This window comes from Brugia malayi, assembly GCF_000002995.4.
Source record: "Brugia malayi strain FR3 genome assembly, contig: Bm_v4_Chr3_scaffold_001, whole genome shotgun sequence".
Classification (NCBI taxonomy): Eukaryota; Metazoa; Nematoda; class Chromadorea; order Rhabditida; family Onchocercidae; genus Brugia; species Brugia malayi.
In genome coordinates, this window is record NW_025062477.1 from 6794161 (window position 1) to 6814581 (window position 20421).

At 31.6% G+C, this 20421-nt stretch overlaps 1 protein-coding gene across 1 annotated transcript in view; it reads left to right on the forward strand.

The window, feature by feature from the left end:
- Bma-dys-1 (Uncharacterized protein) overlaps positions 1 to 20421 on the forward strand; it is a gene marked incomplete at both ends in the record, with an annotated part of 40026 nt that overhangs the window by 10466 nt on the left and 9139 nt on the right. Inside the window, 34 exons of the mRNA XM_043080222.1 lie at positions 1272 to 1532; positions 1808 to 1936; positions 2152 to 2355; positions 2536 to 2743; positions 3025 to 3221; positions 3739 to 3897; positions 4087 to 4314; positions 4723 to 4951; positions 5488 to 5588; positions 5663 to 5749; positions 5939 to 6142; positions 7246 to 7275; positions 7590 to 7712; positions 8546 to 8737; positions 8940 to 9077; positions 9356 to 9546; positions 9617 to 9764; positions 10195 to 10296; positions 10573 to 10692; positions 10901 to 11119; positions 11292 to 11438; positions 11660 to 11803; positions 12625 to 12945; positions 13113 to 13322; positions 15117 to 15247; positions 15686 to 15893; positions 16491 to 16672; positions 17415 to 17499; positions 17745 to 17894; positions 18220 to 18344; positions 18660 to 18816; positions 19225 to 19327; positions 19535 to 19806; positions 20115 to 20344. Of these exons, the coding sequence (XP_042936156.1) occupies positions 1272 to 1532; positions 1808 to 1936; positions 2152 to 2355; positions 2536 to 2743; positions 3025 to 3221; positions 3739 to 3897; positions 4087 to 4314; positions 4723 to 4951; positions 5488 to 5588; positions 5663 to 5749; positions 5939 to 6142; positions 7246 to 7275; positions 7590 to 7712; positions 8546 to 8737; positions 8940 to 9077; positions 9356 to 9546; positions 9617 to 9764; positions 10195 to 10296; positions 10573 to 10692; positions 10901 to 11119; positions 11292 to 11438; positions 11660 to 11803; positions 12625 to 12945; positions 13113 to 13322; positions 15117 to 15247; positions 15686 to 15893; positions 16491 to 16672; positions 17415 to 17499; positions 17745 to 17894; positions 18220 to 18344; positions 18660 to 18816; positions 19225 to 19327; positions 19535 to 19806; positions 20115 to 20344 (5735 nt within the window). The remainder of the gene's footprint in view (positions 1 to 1271; positions 1533 to 1807; positions 1937 to 2151; positions 2356 to 2535; positions 2744 to 3024; positions 3222 to 3738; positions 3898 to 4086; positions 4315 to 4722; positions 4952 to 5487; positions 5589 to 5662; positions 5750 to 5938; positions 6143 to 7245; positions 7276 to 7589; positions 7713 to 8545; positions 8738 to 8939; positions 9078 to 9355; positions 9547 to 9616; positions 9765 to 10194; positions 10297 to 10572; positions 10693 to 10900; positions 11120 to 11291; positions 11439 to 11659; positions 11804 to 12624; positions 12946 to 13112; positions 13323 to 15116; positions 15248 to 15685; positions 15894 to 16490; positions 16673 to 17414; positions 17500 to 17744; positions 17895 to 18219; positions 18345 to 18659; positions 18817 to 19224; positions 19328 to 19534; positions 19807 to 20114; positions 20345 to 20421) is intronic.

Here is a 20421-nt window from a genome sequence, read left to right on the forward strand (position 1 = left end):
ATGTTTCATTCTTCTTTTTAAACATTTAAAGTTCATCGGCTCTCCTAAACTACGTGTTATTTCGCAGGTATTACACCTTGTGTGTTCTATCGGTGACATTTTAAGGACTGAGCAATAATAAAGCAAACAACTGAAAGTATCTGGTTTTTGCAAATTAAGTTTTATTTTGTCATGATAGTTGGTTAATGCGTACATAAACATTTTGGTTTACGTTTATCTATCTCTTACTCAAACAAACCGTTAAATAATATGAACCCGAAAATGAGAACATACAAGAATGTTAACCAGGATTGGTGGAATTACTGCTTTTGTAAAATTACTACCGAATCAGAGCATTGATAAAAAGAATAAATCATCATTTTACAATTTCTGAATATTCCCCTTGAAATTTCCAACTATTTTCTTTTTAATTTCCTTTACTTTTTTTCAAAGTCTTTCCGTCTGTTTTATTCATAATTTGCATTTTCATTTCTTATTATAATATCCCACAATATACATTTAATTTCCACTAACAACAGTTACACTATTTTCCAGCAGTTTCATTTATATCTTATCCATTCTTCGTTACATAAACATTACGTAAATAGCTGTCTCTACCATTTAATTTACATAAGACATCCTCTTAGAAAATGCACTTATTACCACCAAGAAATAAGTTGAGATGAAGAGAAAATGCGCTAAGGTTCTGTTATTTGGAAAATATCGCATACTTAAGGTCCATTTGATAAGATCAGCTGTGAATAATCTGAGCATGAAAAAAATATCTAGAAATCCATGCAGTTACACAGATGGATACTTCCAAGAAAAAGATATTCATTCATTTAAACTTTGTAAACATCTTGTTTCTCTTCATTTAAGAATAAAATTAGAGTATTCAATTGTTTTCTCTTAAAATGTTCATTGTGTTTAAAACTAATTTAGAGATTCGGAATGTTACAAAAATATATATGTTAGCATTTTTCTTCATTCTTGACCAATCAAAAATTATCGTTTTGATAACTCAGAGGCACAGTTGGCATCTCCATAATTGAATATATGGTAATCCTAAACTAATAATTTGTTACAAATATCGTTTTATTGATTATTCTGAAATATCCCACCTCCAAAGTCTAGTTTCTACATCATCTTCATCTTTCTGATTCTCATTCCAGTTTTAGTCAATCCTGTTAATCATGCTTTATACGTTAGCATTTTTAGCATAACCGAAATTGATTTCTTATTAAATAATTCGCATTATTCATTGCTTTTCATGGTCATAACATATGCTATAGGATATGGGAAGTTTACGGGCTGTGGATGAATTGAAGGAGGAAAATGAAATAGTTGATCAGGTGTATCTAATACAGAAATTCGAATCTGCTCTACAGCAGGGTCATCCTGATTTTGTTCACCTTTCACAACTTGCCGTTGAATTAATCGATAAACTTGACAGTACTAATGGAACAGATACCAATCAAATTCGGCGACAAATTGAAACAGTTACCCAACGTTGGGATAACATTGTTGCTCGAATTGATGACCATTCCCGTATGGTTCGTTTCTTCTCAACTTTTCCAAGAAAGGTAGAAAACCCAAATTTACTTTAGTTAAATTTAAATTCTAATCCTTAAGTTATTATTATTATTGCTAAAACTATGCCATTTTCAAGTATTTAAATTAGAAGTAATGTATTTCTCCTGAAAATTTCCGATTTTTCCAGAAAATTCTCGAATCATTTCCCAAAAAAATTTTCAATTTTAATTTCTCAGAAATGTGAAAATCCATTAGAAAAGAAAAATTTATGTTTGAGAAGTACCATTTCATTTAGTTAGTAAGGAGTGGAAAAGCAGAAGCACGACAACTTCGACCTGATAGTAGTGAAGAAGATTATATCACCAAGAAGACGAGTGAACATCACTGTTTGGAAGTGGACAGTCAGTTGGAAAGTGAGCCTTTGGTAAGTTAAATCGGTGCAGACTGAGCTGCTATGGAATGAAATGAGAAATGTGAAACTGATTATTAACTATCAATGTTATGAGAAAAGTTACATCTATCAGATCATCGCGACAAGTTTTAAGTTTAATAAAATGGGTGTTGAATGAACGCGATAATTGAGCCAAGTGTAGATTAGGTTATTGATTGCATCCTTTCCTTGAAATATCCTTTTTTCAGTCTACAATTCAGTTTACTTCACATGAAACAACTGATCCGATGATTTCTTCCTCATCAACTCTTTCTGTTAGCACAGTAATTTCACCAGTAGATGTTTTCATTGCGAATGTGAGCCGTGTTACTGATGAATTGCAACCATTACGTGAATGGACACATCAATTTAAAATTACTCGAAATCCGGATGAATTCCAAAATATCGTACAAGTATCTCAGCTTTTTGAAAACTTGTATGTAGCAAAAAATAAACTTATGCTGCGTTTATGACCACAATTTCTCATTTTAAATAAAGAATCTTAAGATGAAAATAACTTCTCCTACAATCTGCAGTAAATGTGACATCATTTGTAAATAAAGTCTTAAATGCATAGCAAGCTTTTTTTATAGGACAAGCTGAAGGAAATTAAAGAAAAGGAAGTAGAAGTAAGTGGACTGCATGCAGAATTGGATCGAATTCACAATCTCGATATTTCTACTCCTCAACTACAACTTGCAAATGATTCATTCCAGAACTTTACTCAGATATGGTCTGATATTGTTACCAGAATATCTGATGCACTGAATTCCTTGTCAGCGCATGGTACCTTGATTGGAGGTAGTGAACATTATTCGTGATGCTTTACATAATTCTGACTTCTTCATTCGTAGCAGTCTATCAGATTATTGAATCAACAAGGCATTTATTGAAGAGCAGCTAGTCTGATGTGTTCCAAATAGAGGAAAGTAGTGTGTAGATATAGATAAATATAAAGCAATCTGAAGTCAGAAGAAAGAAATCTTAAACTCGAAGAAGTCACTTTCCTACAAGTTGGCAGATTGAAACTTTTGAAATAAAATTGATTTTTTTTTTTTTTTTTCATTTTTCTTTTTCTCCAGCTGAAAACGATGAAGAATTGGAACGAATAGCAAGTCAATTAAATGAATTTTTTGAAAAATCCAAGAATGTAGTTTCGAATTGCGCTCAAATACCACTAAGTGAACGGGAAGAACGTGTAATTAAATTACAGAAGCAATTGCAAGAACAAGATAAACATATTAGATTTCTAGAAGTTAACTATCCTAACAAAGAACAAGTGAGTAGTTTTTTAATTTTTCCTATTTCTTTCCAGTCTGTTTTATCAAACTAATGAGAATTGGACGTATAATGAAAACTTTTTCAATTTTACCGAAAAAAAAAACAAAGTTCATTTGGGTCTATGAGAAGAGCTGCAGCACGAATTAAGTTTTATTGAATAACGGTTGCATATACCTGTTTTAATTCTGAGGCACTCAGAAAGCCTTCTTATGGCAACTCTCAAATCATCTTATTTGATTCACTATTAATTCACCTTTAAAAGTGACGTTTTTGTTTTTTTTTTTTTTAGGTGATTACCTTCCAATGTTTATACTTTTTGAAGTTTTAATATGCAGGTGTCTCAAAAAGCCTGCTTATTTTTAATTCTTAAAAAAATCGAAAAGTTTGTTGAGACTATTCTTTAAAGAATAAAATTTTGAATGGATATACGATTGTTTTTAATTAAACTTATAGCGTTTATTTTTAAGGATTATTACAATATCCATTAAGAAGGCAGTGCATTCTTTCTATTTGAGATTGGAGACTTGAAGAAACATCTGGTGGAATTGAAACAATCGGTAGATAAATTGATAGAAAAAGATCCAATTATTGAACGTTTCGAAAATTACTTACGTTCTACTTTTCCATGTGCTGGCGACATCAATACGCTAAGCATTGAACTTGAACGTTGTGACGTGAGTACTGTTTGAAATTGTTTTTAGTCACCTCATTTTTCTCTTTTCTATTTTAAGAGTTATTTTTAATTTTAAACTGATCCAAATAATAGTAATTGTTTTTTCTTAATCTAATCCAAAGATCAACCGAATATAATTGTTAAATTTTCAATATAAAATATTTAAAAGTGACAAAGTTGATTTGTTTAGGATTTACTGAAAGACTTGAAACATTTAAAGCTAAAGGATCCAAAAGTGGAGCAGCTGGAGAAATTAGGAAAGGCAAAACGTGATAGCCTGGCGGATTACTTAGCAAGGAGTCAGCGAAATGATGAAAAGACATCGGCATCTGAAAATATGCTTTCTTTGTTGACGGATCGTTTTGCAGCTTTAAAAAGTGCAAAACTAGAAGTACCTGAGCTGTATAAACAGTTCATGGTTTGTCGCTTATGCCTTCAATTTCTAAAGACATAAATGATAGAAGTAGTGAGTGAGTATAAAACAAGTTAGTCTTTAATCAATTACTGTAATAAATAAAAGGTGCTCATGTTCCTCATTTAAATAAATAGAATTAAAATTTTCCAATATTCACTCTTACCTTATCTAAGAAAATTAAAAAATTTATTTTGTGTAGTAGCGATTAATTATTAAATAAAAACTGCATTCTGGTTCTTCAGAAGTTATATTTATTGAAATTGTTAAGACTAAAATTGAGTAATGATGGGTCATTTTGCTAATGATAGGTCAAAACTGAATGACGATGGGTCATTTTGTCTTGTGTCTTTTTTTATTTTCCAGTATCGATTATTTCAAAAATTTCTGGTTTTTGCACAATATATTTTTTAGGAACTACAAAAAGATATTCAAAAAGGCTTGGCAATTCAGAAGGAATCGGTAATTCTAAATGAAGAAATAATGTTGATAACATTGAGTAGCTCATCGACCAGTCGTGATCGAATCTTCCAAAAGTTGAAAAATCGGATGCAGCTAACTGTTGCTGGTTGGAGTACCTTAGAAGATGATATCGATGAAAATATAGCATTATTGGAAAAGGAAAATAAGCGTTTTCAGCAAAGTATGCTCCAAATTTGTCTGTCCAAAATAAAGTTGGAACAATTTGAAAGAATGCCTGAGTTAGATATTTGAGTTATAATGACTTCTACCTTGTTAACAAATCATTTAGCGGTATAAAATGAAATCACTGTGATAGAAAAAAAAATTAGAAAACAAGATATGAATAGCCAGAGGTGCGGTTTTGCTCTCGCTAGTAATTATCACCGTATCTTACATTAACAATCCATAATTTTTGGGGCAATAAATAGTTTGTTTCAATCTAGTCTTTCGATTACATTCTCGATTTGTTTGGTTTTAAACAGTGTCAACAATTACTTACAAGTGTATGTCTCACGTGCTTCATCTTTAATTCACGAAGTGTGCTTCGTGGAATCACATTTCTAAATAAAGCGCTAATACTAATAAACGAATAACCAACGTCAGATTTGAATTAAAACTTTTTCCTGAAGAAGTTTACATTTCGGGAGGGATAATTGAATGATTTTTCTGATTAATTAATTTTAATTATAACTATAAATTAAATTCTTTTATTTATAGGTGCGGTACGAGAATTTCAACGAAATATGGATGAGCTTCGACGTGCCATCCATGCAAGTCGTGATGCAACAGATGCAGAAGAATTCAGCGAATATTTATATGTCATTATTACCAATTTTACTGTAATGAAGAAAAATGTTCTTTGTTATGAGATTCTTTTATTTTCTCATTTTAGAATTTGGAACATTTATGTGAAACAATGGAAACGGCCGACAAAGAATTAGAGAATTTATCTGGAATAAATGAACGAATGGCGAAAGATGTTAGTTTCTTCTAATTCATTTTTAAAAAACTGAAAGGAGGAGCAAATTGAAGAGACAAATCTTACTTAAATTTAGCTAACGATCAGATGCAAAAAGATATGAAGAGAAAGGATTGATTCTCATAGCTATTAAAATGAAATATTATAAAGTTGTAGAGTTTATTCAAACTGATGAAAGTCTGTTTGTAGCTTAATCATGTACGTGAACAGCGTCATGAAGTATTGGTGCAGGCAAAGGAACGTATCGAACAACTTGAGGCAGCTATTCATAACTGTGAACAGTTTGACAGTTCCTTAACCGAATGCCAAGCCTGGTGTAATCATGTGCAGCTGATCTTATCATGCCGAGTTGCAAATGACATTTCTGCATTGGACGTACCTCATGAATACAAGGTAAATATTAATTTAGCTGCTTGGCTGATTACTGCTGGTGAAGGTATGAGAGGCTAGTCACACTCATTCTTTTCGTCGCAATTTATACGAAATGCTTTACGTAATACACGGATCTGTTTACGTATTTGTTATAGAAATACCAAAAATTTTATCATTTATTTTGAATGTATTACGTGACGCTTTAAAATTAACTTCAAATAAGTAATCAACAATTACTAACTGTTGATTGAAATAAATTTTTATACGTGGATTTGAACTAACCATAAAACTTAAATATGATTTTTTTTTTTTAAATACTAAAGAATATGATGAATTGCGCGCCAAATAGCATACAAATAACTGAAAATGATGTTTAGACTATTAACGATTTGAGATGAGAATAAGTAGATGAACTGAGGATGATTAAGAAGCTATGGCATAGCACTGAATATTTCTATGGATATAGTGAGCATGATATAGCGGGCGGGGAGAATGTACTTATTCTGAAACTGACTTCAAATGGTTGACAGAATCGATTGATTCTTCGTTTGCAGTTTATTTTCAACAGTTATCATCTATCGCATTTTAGTTGTGCTTTAAAAACTTAAGCTTATGCTTAATATAATGTTTCCTTGTCTTGTCGTTTTAACTTTCACTTTTTTGATCACAATGCGCGAAATAATGTTGATGTCACTTATATATTGCATCAGATTAATATTTTAGATTTCGAGATTAAAAAATATTTCTTTAATTTCTTCAAATTTTTGAAATCATTTCATCAGCAGTCCTCGATGATTAGTGTAATCATCCATACTTGGCCTCATCTTAGCTGACACAGTTTCAATAATCAAATCGTTTTATGTGATGTTATCGATAGCCCGAACTATTCCATTACAACTAGTATAAATGCTAAACAAAATGAAGCGCCAAACAGTGGCATGATATTAAAATTTAAAGAAAAAAATTCAAAAATGCTTGAAAAATTCCTGATTGCTTTGCTACTGTCACTTTTTATGATGATCTTTGCTTCTATTTGTTTCTTTTATCGTTGTAAGAATTTTATTCCAATTTTTCTGCCACACTATCATCAACCTTTCAGCACTAGTTAAAAGTTCTCATTTCAGAATGCTTTTTCCGACGGAACGCTTATTGCGGTGAGTTCAAAAGCACTTCTCTTTAGGAATTTCATTCTTTCTCGCTTTTTTCAACGGTCTGTTGGGTCATTTTTCTTTTTGCTTTATTGCATATTTGTGTTCGTCCTAATTCTAAAATTAAAAAATATCGCGAATTTATTTGCATGCATATTGTTAAAAGGAAGGAGAAATGCGCTATTGTCAAGGGATGGACTTTGAGGAATGAGGAAAGAAAAGTTCAACAAAATTATTCATTCTGGCCAATGATTTTTTCTCTTATTTAAAAAAAGTGCAATTCATTTTATGCAAACATTTTTATCCTTCCCAAATTTCAGCAACTCCAAAAGGAATTCAATGATTTCGAATACTGCATTAGTGATTTACGAGAATTCGTTGTTAAAAATACCAGTGACTGGGGTACACCAAATCGTTTGCAATTACAGCTGGATCATATTACTGTAAGTTCTAGAATTAATATTTTTTTAAAATGATTCTGGCCTCATGACACAATTTCCACGTTTGAAATATGTTTAGTCATACGTTTTAGCACTTTGCTAATTACCAATTAATCTTTATCTGCTACTTCCCAGTAACTTTTCAGTGCTATTATCACAAAATCAAGTGAAAGCATATTAACACTAAATAATGGATTAGATATTTCCACTTCTTGCAGTTTGTTTCTTTTAACTCAGACTATTTCCGCACTTACAAGGGCAGAAAAAAACCTGAAGAGTAACCTGAAATGTGGAATGAAGCGCACCCTATTTTAATTTGAGTGATCAAAAAGTGGCATAAATAAGACCTATTACGATAATTTATTAAAAACAAGTGAAAATTCCAAAAGACACTTGTTTTATTTTTTATTCAACCACAAATCACTGCTTGTTTACTCCTCTTTCTCTTTTGCTTTCTTCTAGCCGGCACTGCTGATAAGTTCTCTAATTTCATTTTACTTATGCTTTTTGTATCAAAACCGATTAGATCCGAATTAGCCCGATGGAATGCTATGTTATTCATTGGATAATTCATGAGATTATTGTATGTTCAAATCTAATTTTAGTATTTATTCTTTACTATCATTTGTACTGTCAGTTCAGCGTTGGATTGTCAGTAACTTTTACGAAATTGCAGTTATTCATTTCTTCCAAATATGACAAAATAAATCGTTCGTATTTTAAAAATAACTTCGTGTTAAGCCTTATTATATCTAATTGTATCATTTTTTACTAAGGTTTATTCTACTTACACAATTTTGTTCACAAGTTCTTGAAAAATGATTTTTCTTTCATAGAATCAATTCGAAGATTTGATGGCGAGATTTGCTGAGTTCAAGCAACCAATTGGTTTAGAAGAACGAGCAGAAAGATTATCACGAGAAATATCAGATATGGAAAATAGTGTTGACGAATTGACGGGTGTGCAAGCGGAGAGTTGTAAACAAGCTCTGGATCACACCAGTGAAATCACTAGAAGACTTGCTATGGTTTAGTTTTTCCCTAAATGAACTATGTAAGAACGGAACTAAGTGATTGCTTATTATCATTTATAATCACTAGTGAGAAATTGATTTTTAAGAAGGCAATTACCATATAACATATTTTTTCATTTATAAAATTTTGTTTCGTTATGATTCTGAGAAAATGACAAATATCTCTACAAACATTGTTTGAATATATTTTGTTCAGGCAAGAATACATTTGGATGAACTAACTGAATCCGGAAAAATGTTTGCCAAAGAACAGATTTTAACTGCAACTGCTGCGCAAATTTTAGACAAGAAAATTAGCAAATTGGATGAGAAGCTGAAGAATTTAAGTGCAAGGGTTTGTTTTAATGATGGACTGAAACGTTTTTGCCTGAACAATTAGTATTCTTCCCGTATCTCGGTCCCGAATATGTCCCCGATTATTATTTTGTTATATCCTGCAATACGGCCATTTCATGATATTAACATTCTAATCGATCGGTAATTCTTATTAAAAGGTGAAATATCATCCTTAATTTTGCATATTCTCTCGTTTCTTTAAATTTCAGAGAAAAAAATTTAAAAGAAGCAAAAATTATGCATTTATTTTTTTCATTAGATTTGAAACTTTTAAAGAATACCGAAATGGCAGAACGTATGGAAAACTGTGTAATATCATTGGACGTTCTAAACAATGACATGAAAAAATTAGATGCCGTATTCGAGAGTGTAGAATCGAGACTGAATGCTTTCGTTCGGTCAGAAAACATAGAAACGGTAGATGCGGATCGAGCAACCTTGGAAGAATTAGTGGAAGACCTCAATAAGTAAGGAATTTTGACAAAAGAATTACCTAATCTTTGTGCTCAAGTCATCTTATTTATTCTCTAAATGTAGAGGTACGTTACTGTTGTCGAAAGCTGAAAATGTCATGCAACGATTGACAATGGACTCATTCAAAGTTGATGAAAGCATAATAGAGCAGCGGAAACGTCGAGCTGTACGCTTGCAAGGCGATTTACGATCCTGGATTGATGCTATTAAAGTAAAATTTTCAATCTTTCCTCATGTGTCATTAATTTCATCATTAATTTTTTTGAATTTATAAAGTTAAAATATAAGGTCGAGGGTTAGAAGTTCTACTACTATTTATTGTCACTTTATAATAGAAAAAAAAAAAAAAAAAAAAACTGTAATAAAACGAAAATAAGAATTTATAAATTCAAAAATTTTGGTTGATCGTTATGAAATTTTACCTATGATTTATTTTGCTTCTGATTTCCATTGTCTCAGGCTTATCTAAACAATAATTAGTCCTTTGATTAATGTCTCCAACTTTCAACAAATTTTTTTAATCAAAACGTTTACTGATGAAATTTCCAATGTATTTTGGGACATATATGAAGCAGACGCAATCTGCACCGCACTTCACGATTTCACGATACGCTGATATCACAGTTTCTTGTTATTTTCAGTGTGTCAGTGAGGACAAGACAGCACTGTTACAAAAGTTCGAAACTTTGCATAGTCAACTGAAAGAATCTTTGGCAGAAATGGAACAAATTGAAAATACCGAGGTTAGAGTTTTTAATTTATTTGTTTATTTACCGTATTTCCATCAGCAGTCTATTCTCACTTCGATCAATTTTTTTGAGGAAGTTTGCTGAACGAGCGTTTAACACCTTAGCTTGGTTGTCAGTTAAAAATTTCACTTTGTAAACTCCTTTATTTTTATCTAAAAATCAAAAAAAAAAAAGAAAAAAAAACATTGTAAGTTACCAGGTTTTATTTATTTTTCTTTTTCTTATTTATTATATCTATTATTTTTCTATTGTAATTTACTTTTCTTCTAGGTGTTGCTAGCTGCACTAGACAGGTGCAGATCGGATAAGAATGTTTTCATAGGACGGTATCGTCGATTATTAAGATCAGATCCGGAAGCAGAAACAAAATTTTCAGTGGTCCTTTCGGAAGTTAGTTTTTGCCAAAACATTTAAGTGTTTAGGATATATCTGGAAGCAAAATATCATTAGAGTGAACCTAAATCGATTTGAAGATTATAAAATGAAGGGTCGTTTATATTTTTTTTATTTATGATTGCTTTGCATTTTATATTCAGCGTGGAGCGGATATCTCAATCAATGAAATGTAAATCAAAAACTGAGTAGATTTATTTCACAGATCGAAAAGCGCTGGAATGAGATGGAGAAGAAATGTCAAAAAGCGCGAAGCAGTTCACCTACTGGATCAGCACCTCCCCAACTGCGTCGTGATACTATCCAAGGAGATTTTCGGGATCAGATCAATTTATTACATGATTTATACAAAGTTGCTAATGATTATCTGGATTTTGAACGCTTTCCGGTTTCCTCCGTAAATGAATGGTCGAAACGTGTTCAGGTTTGGGAAAATACTCTTAAGAAACTTCCGAATAATGTTCATAACATGACCTGTTTACTTTGAAAATACTTCAGTCAGCAATGAATATTGTGCTGCATTAAATGATGCCACTTTAATCTTCTTTTTCTCGCTTAAATAAACAGTAAACGTTATGGCGCAGTTGTTACTTTAGGATGTTGACGAGTGGCTTCTTGATTACACGGAAAGATTGAAGGAAGTGGTTGAGGAAGGGCGTCGTTTGGCGAGTGGCGGTCGTATGGAGCTTGATGTTCACGATGCCCTAGGCAGTCTGGATGGAGTTGTTGATTTAGCAAATCAGGTGCTGTAACTACTTTTTTCTTGATGAAAATTCGAATTTAAAATTTTTAAGTAAAGAGATTTTTCAAAGCTCTCGAAATTGAGTTTTATTTTAGTTGTCACGAAAATCCTTATCAAAAATAATATTAAAAATTCTTTAAAATTTGCACTATCGTATATAAATATCTTAAGAAAGGCTTTTTTTTCTGAATTTTGTTTCATTTAATGTCCTAACCAATTTAGATAGAAGGAGCCTTGAAGGAAAACAAAACAAATTTATTTCCTATACGAACTAAAGCGGAAACTTTAGAACGAGACATCAGCGCAATATGGGATATACTGGACAAGTTTTCATCCCGCGATTTATCGGAATCGGCTGTTGCAAATGTCAGACAATTAATTTGTGTAAATTTAGAAATAGGTGGAGGAAGAAAGCGAACATTTTGGCTAAATTTTTAACATTTAGTTTTTCAAGACATAAATTTTGAAATTGAAAATTGTAATCTCCAAAAAATTAGCACACGTATCTGTAAAAAGTTACAATAGAAGCGAAAAAATTCAACTGAGGGCAAAAATCAAGAAAGTGCTGCAGCAGCTTTGAGCTATTTCAATTGTTTTTTAGTTTTCCTCAGAAGTAACATTCCGAGTTATTCTATCAAGCCAGTCATACTATATGAATATGAATTCAAACTTCCATCCAGTGGGAATGATTTTCATTCTCAGTCAAAATTCTTGAAACTTGAAACTTTTGAACAGATCAACAAAAAATATTTGTTCATTTATTAAGTTTTGAATACTGAATATTGTATTTTCATTTTTTTTTTTTTTTTTTTTTGATAATGCTTTATTCCATTTGTCTCGACATGAGGTCGTTACGGAAGAGACTTTCAGTTAGGAAAGAATACCTTCAAAATAGTGACTGTGCTCAGATGACATTATCGGTTATCAGTTTGCAAGGATAGAGTCCCCCATCGTTAACGATTTAATCAACGCCAATGCTTTGAAGGATAAGCATTCTCGGGTGTCAGCATATAATCGAAAACTCTTGATGTCCACCAAAGCATAAAGAGGATTCTAAAACGAGAATCTTGCTAGAGCTAAACTTCAGAGAAGAATGAAATGTTAAGGAAGTCGGGGTTGCATTCAGTTGCTGATAATACAAATCTCTTTCTCTAACTTGAAAATCAAATAATTTTTTGAAATTCTAGACTACTCAACGTGATTTACTGGATCAACAAACGCAGCTAGATTACTTGCAACGACGAAGTGATGATTTGCACAGTTGTCTACCTGGAACTTCCGGAAATCAACCAAATACAATAATGGATAAAGTTCATGATAAAATTCATGATATAGAAGAGAAAATAAATGCATCAATCAGGAAAAGTAAGCAGAATATAAAAGTACAAACAGATAAGCCATCAGAAGTAATAACTAGTACAGGTGGACAATCACTTACGGAGCAACAAGAAGTGGATATAATTTCAACTACTAGTACAGGTGGACAATCACTTACCCTTGAAGTACAGGTAGGATTGTATTCGCTTATTTTGCTACACATTAATTTTAATGGAAGAAATAGAGCACTAATCTTTATAGTGAACTTCTATGTTCAAATTGCTCGTATAAATTATCTTTAACTTTCCAAAAAATTCCAATTCTGGAAAAATATATTTTTGCTACGTCGATATCTCAGGAAGCAGAAGATGACCAATCAAGAGCGGAATTAAAGAAAACGGAATCAAATAGTTCTGAACCTTTGGTAATGGCAATGAAAGTTAACGTTATCGAAGCATCTGAATCGCTCATGTCTTTGTTCATCGAAATGGATGAAATTGAGAAAGAATTAAGTCGAGATGATCCATTACCTTTCAAAGATTTACATCTGAAGATGCAGAAACTGGAGGTTTGTGAATGAAGGAACATTCTGATTCTAGTCATTCATTTCCTACTTCTTTTCATAATAACAGATTGTGCTATACGTGTGACCATAGTCATCGCAATCCTTTTCCGCTCTCGTTTGAATGAATGACCCCAGCATAACCTTCGAAGCAATTCATCAATATTTTTGGCTGGATTCTTGCTTTCTGTACGATTCGTTATTGAAATTCCTGTTTTTGTTAGTCTTCCTGTTGTGCACCACTTTTCCTAGGATAACTAATAATAGTGTGATTAGAACACTAACCTTTTGCATTTGCATATATCATGCAGTGATATGATTCATTTTCCACTCTTTCTTCAGTTTTGTTAGCTGGCAACAGTGCTTCTTATTGACATATCATACCCACTACTCTTCTCTGTCTTTCTCTTAGGTGAGTTTCCCTCTATTCAGGTTAATTATTTCACTTTATCCATCATTCAATAGTTTCATAAGAAGAAAGAATAACGGGGAATTATGTCGTTACTAAATACCACTTGCTTATTTTTAAATTATATTTCTTTAAACGGATTTCATCAAACAAGTCATTGAAGCGATATTTAGTTCAGTTTGATTCACTATAAAAGATTTAAACCTGGATAATTGTATATAAAACATATTTATTCGGTTTAACTATAAGTGCTTGAAGATTGGTTGAAAATTAATCTGCCAAAAGATGTTTAAATTTTTCTGATATGTCCCTTTAAGATTAGAACTTTTAAGATGGATTCATTGCATCTGATAAAAGGAAGAAACTTTACAATTAAAAAATAACTATGAAATTTGTTTCGTTCTGGCTTTTATGACATTTTTTTTTTTTGATTGGATTTTAGATTGTTTTAGCAACCATTCAATTTTCATCCATTCAAAAAAGACCATTCTATTCGTTCTTAATAGTTACTATTCTGATTTAACTTTATTTCTTATTGGAAATCTCGCAATATTCAAAAAGATTCATAGTGATTCATAGCGAATTTTTTTTTTTATACCAAAAGAGAATCTTTAATTCTATTTGAAAGATTTCTTTGTTCAGCTGAAGAGAGAAGAGAAGAAAGGGTGTCTTTTCGAAGGAAATGTTGAAAATTTTGTTTCTTTGTTTGTAGGAAGGGAAGACACTAGTTGGTTCGCATTTGTACTAAACTAACAGCTATTCTTCAGTAAGCTCCAACAATTAATTAGTCTATTGTATCGTTGTCATTTCATTTATCAATGCAGTTATGCAGTTATGAATGCCTCAGCTACTATTTATTTCCTATTTAATTACTTTATTTATACTAATAAGTCATTTCTGAAATCGCTTATTCCAATTTCCTTATTGGTACCAGTTGTCGATCGGAATGAGTGGTCAAAAATTAATCAAAATTAGTAAAATTGCAATAATTTGAATTTATATGATTTACATAACCAGGCATAAATTTAACCTGGAAATTCGAAATTCAGACATTTTTTTTTTCTTGCATAAATTTCTATGTCAGCATCAATACATTTTTATTTTAACTTCATTCTTCCGGTCAGAATCACTGTCTAAGTTGATTCGTCTTTGTTCATACCAGTCTTTACTTATCTGGAATAATTTGCAATTCATTTCATTAAACTTCCATTTCTCGTTCCTTTGATCTTTATCTTTAGCTTCTTGTTTTTCAATGCAGAATTTGTTTTTGTTTTAGTAAAGTAAAAAATTCGATAATTTTAAAGTTTTTTCAACTCTTTCGTCCTAACTTCCCTAGGGGCAGGCAGGTAAAGCTTTACTCTATTTGAACCAATTTATTACCCAGTTTTTAGGAAATGAATGAAAGTTTCAAAAAGGTTGAACGTGCAATTGATGATTCACAGATGACAATGGATTTGGTAGAAAATGAAGCGGCACATGAGCGACTTAAGTCACTTCGAGATTGGAAGGATCGCCGCACGAAGTAAGCAATCTTCATACATGCTTTTCTGACATTTTAGGTATTCCCATGTTCATTAATTTAAAAGTAAAATTTCTTGAATTCGGTTTCGACTTTTTCGGCATCTTCATCATAAGCATTGATCCTAACTTAATTTTGTGAGCATCGGAAAGGTCACAGACTGCTGGAAGAATAGGATGGATAATTGTGTGAGTAGCTTACTTGTTGCTGAAGCTCTTTTGATTGTTAATATCTTTGTTTAATTTAGCCAACTTCAACAATTTCAGAAATCCAATCAAAATAGGAGTAAATATGCATGTATTGTTGTTGGAAAAAAGGGAGAGAAATGTCTTTTGATGCATGGATTTAATTTACTGAAAATGGTAAAATGATTCATGCTTCGACCATCTTCTATGTGAATAAATTCTAGCGATGTCACGTCTAATCCTATAATTTTTTTAGTGAAATAAATAAACTGATTAAAGCCGAAAGTAGCCTGGAGGAAAACATGAGAATCAGCCAGAAACTACTAGATGAAATTGGTAAAGCACTAGCTGAAATAGATAACCGCGAAAAATCACCGGAGTTGGAAGAACTAGAGCATTTTGCATTTTCTTTAGAGGATCGATTACAACGGGTCTTAGCACAAATACAACACACTTCACTAAAGGTTATCTTTCTCAATTTTTCCAGTAAAAATTAAGGTGCAAAAAGAGAAAAGAAGGAAATCAGTTATTCATTTCTTAAATATCATATTCTTATGATAATCTCTTTCCTAGTAGTCTACTGCCAGGAATTACTGTAAACAGAAATTTAAAACTGTGATAGTGTCAGTTAGAAGATGATATTTGACATGAAGAAGCTTTCAACAAATCGTTCTTTCATCTATGCTACCGATTTTATTTAGTGCAGTGCATACTTTAAATTGTACCGTGAATCAAATGGTACTTCTCCCAATTCCAATTTAGCAACCTCTACCCAGTAAACATTGTAAATAATTTTAGATGTATTATACTCATGCCTTTGATTGAAACGAATCTTGATTTAGCGAAAAGTAACACTTTTCCTCTGCTACATATGATACAAACAGGTGCAGTTGAAATGTGCCGAAAAGAAGTCAATGAGAAGCAGAATTAAGTTCGACTACTCATCTTTTGGCTAAGCTGTCAATGATTTAGTGAAAGCGATATCTCATAGAAATTAGATAAAGTCCTAAATAATTTGAAATTTGGTATCTTTACTTTGAAATAAACAGATGAATGTTTAGGCAGAACCAATACTAACACATGTAAATGAAGAAGAAGCCAGTCAACTTCGTGATAGGTTACAAAGAATCGGTGAACAGTGGAAAGAGTATGAAAATCTCATTCGGGAAAAGAGACGTAGATTGGATGAACGTTTTGCGGATGAATCGGAACTGAACAACGAAGTGGAATTACTCCAGTTTTGGTGTGTAAGTAGAATATTTTAAAAATAGTCAGTTAAATATGATTTAGGTATAATGTGTCGAATGCTGTTTCAAAGTTTTGAATGAAATTAACAACTTAGATTTCTGAATATTTAATTAGTGATATGCAAATTTTCTTAAAAGTCAATTAATTATGATGATACTATTTGATATTCTTTCTTTTGATTGGTTTAATTTGCTTTAACGGCAGTTTCTACTAGAATAAAAAAAAACTAAAAGAAACCCTTATTGAATAACAAAAATGCAAATAAATAGGCATAAAAATAACTCCTAGCACAAAAACCCAACAAAAACATAACTGCCATCCTAAATAATAAACATAAAAAGATTTAAACTCGATTCTTTTTCTTTTGAATAGTTTCAAAAATACCTGAACGTAATAAATAAACAGGAACATCCATTAAGCAAAGTAAAATAAAACACCAGGATACTGAAAAGCATGACTTGCGAAAAGTTGACAAGCTTTGGTTGAAGACCCAATTACTCTACTGGGTACTGTAATTAGTCGAATATTTGAAATATTTTTCTGTTAATTGAGTAGACTTTTTGAAATGATCAGAACTTATCAATTATAAGCTATAAATGGGTTATTTCTAATTGGTAAAGAGAGAAATACAGAAAGATTTGAACCCGATTCTTTTTCTTTTAAATAGTTTCATTTTAATTTTTTCATATTGCCAAAAAGTATTTGAACTATCAAATTACTTCCGACTATGATTGAAGGTGTGATGAAACAGAAACGGAATGTGCCATCATTATTAGTCCATTGAATTTGCCTGCTTTAAAAGAACTCGTATTGAAATTGGAGGTAAAATTTCTTTTTGTCACATGTTACTTTATCTCAAAGTTATGCTTTTTAGAATTTCCCATTAACGTCTTATCGTAATAGCAAAGACCGAGTGTCAGTTAGCATTTAGTCTGCTTTCTAATTAGGCTATTTGCAATTCCCAAGAGAAAAATAGAATTTTAAAAAAAGTTGGTGATAATATCAACAATAAAACATTCGGCTAAAAAATCAAAATATTTCTCTTTTCCTCTATAAATTAGTTACAGGAACGCTTACACAGCTACGAAATGAAGCGTGCAAATTTGCAAGCCATTGAGCGTTTGAAAGATCATCTAATTAGTGCGCAATTGACGGATCCAAGCAGCAAACATCGAATACGGCGAGCCGTATCAGAAATTGGGAAGCGTCTTAGCTCGGTACATTATTTTCCATATGGTATTTTATGATAGAAACATTATTTTATAGAAAAAGCTTCATAATAATTAATAACGTTGGTGAAATTTCATCTGCAGCAAATTTCCCATCTGTCCAAATCTTCTTTTTATGCTGAAATCGTTTCTAAATTGTTCGCTCTTTTTTTAAACTCTTCCAAATATTTTTGATTTTTTCCTTCAAATTTGTCAAGTAAAAATTTCTCATAGTAAAGACAACAATGCTAATATGCTGAAAGGCAGTGGGCATTTTCTTTTAAATCTAAACATGTTTTCTTGTTTTTTACTAGAAAAAAAGTAGTGCTTTCAGATTCGAAATCTTCTGCGTGACCGAAAATCAGAACTTGACAATGCCGTGAATGCTGCGGAAAATTTCCAAGATGATCTGAAAAAATTGCAGAACTTTTGTGAGCGAACGGAAAAAGCGATTCAGTTGTAAGTCTATTTAAAAAGATCATTATCAAAAGATTAGTGCTAGAATAATCGTTATCATGGTCAATCGATTTTTTTTTTTTTTTTGCTTGTTCGCTTTTATTTCTAGTTTTTGCATTTAGAAATGTCTTATGTACCATTTATTCTTCGCTTAAATAGCTCATTTTGCTGGAAAAGTTGAAAACATATCACTTAAACATTTTGGAAATATTTTATTTCAGTTCATAAGCCTACAAAATTAGATGGTAGACAAAACAAATCAAATTCTATCAACAAATCGAAAAAAAGTATTCATTTTTATTTTAAGAAATGTTTTAGAGTAGAAAGTGCGACAATTTTCGTACCATCCGGTACTGATTTGGATTACGTCCGTTCGCACGAGCGTGAAACTGACGAAATTGCTATCAGACTGGAAAAGCAATGGAAAGATGTTTCTTCATTAGGTGAAGCAGTGATCGATGAACAGTTTGGAATTGTTAGTTTTGATAATATTTTAGAAAATTTGACAGTATAATGGAAAGTAATTAATGAATACCTTCACTCAATTTTGAGATATCACTCATAATATCAAATTAAAAAAGAGGTAATGATGTTACCAACCAAAAAAACAGAGGCGTATGTAGTCTAGGCTTATCACAACTTATTATAATATATTGATAACGACCGGTCTACGAAAATAATTGGATTTCCAATCTGAATATGTGGAAAGACACTCGAACTTTAAAAAGAGTTTCATATTTTAATTGAATGCTTTATACTTTTGTTGTGAATTCGCTTGTGAAAAGAAACATTAAAAGAAGTTAGAGAGTTTTTTGATCTAAGCGTAACTTTATATGCTAAGATTGTATATTGAAATTTTACATCCTTTTGGAAGTATTTGCAGGTCGTACAAGATACCTTACGTAAATGGATAAGTGATAAGGAAAAACTGGCTGTCACTGCTTGCTTGCCAACTTTAGAACACGATTCATCCTCAGTAACCTCAGGTAAGTTTTCGGTTTCATCTCATTTAAACAGAATGTTTTATAATGTTTTGAATTCATGAAATATCGGGCATACCAACAAGGCCTGTATAAGAAATTTTGTTTCTTTTTTAATTTTAATGATTTAAGAAAGAGTTTAGAAAAGGTTTGTATTTATTCTTCGTATCTGAATTCTAAAGGAAATTTATTTAACAAACAAATTTATTTCAGAAGCCGTTGGCGAAGAGGAACTGACCAATGAAGTACGAACTACTTTATCGAGTATTGCTGAAGAAAAAGAATCTCACACAAGTGAGTATGGAACTTTAAATGAATCTGTGGCGCTTGAATCTATTGCATCAAATCTGTCACCCAAAGAGCGGCTTCTAATGGACACCATAGTACATATGGGACACTGGTTAACGGAAACGGAACGTGACGCATCTTTGACCGTCGATTTGGCCGATTCGGAAAGCATAAGAAATGCAGTCATTCAAATGCAGGTTTGTTTTTTGAATAGTTATTGTTCTTTTTTTTTTTAAGAAAACTAATTTATAAACACGAAATATGAATGATTGTTCATTTTTATAACAGAACAGGATTCAGATAATATTTCTTGGCCTGAAAAAAACTAAAAGATTCTACTTAATAAGTACGAAGCTTAATGTAAAGCAATGTTAATTGTTTTATCATGCTTCTTATATAATTTAAGACTTTACTGAAATTAATATTTTCATTGGAAAAAAATTATATGAATTAAAAGAAATCACTACAATTGGCTAGTGTTTCAAAAAAGTGCTTTTCTTTTTAGGCTTTTATTGATCAGTTAAAAATGCGCTATCTGGATTTAATCCGAATTTTGGATGAAAGTCAAAATAAGGTAGTACGGGAAAGGAGTGAGGTAATGACTGTGGAGTGTAATAGGATATTGGGTGAATGTCAGAGGCGAAAAATGACATTAACTAAAATGCTGGAAGAAAGTCGAGCTTGGGATAAATTAAGAAAATCTTTGAGTACATGGCTTGCTAATGTTCAAGAAAGGTTTGTTTTCCGGAAATGTTTAAGAAAGTGAGAAATTAGGGGACAAATTTCCAATCACGAAATTTGACTTTACGTTA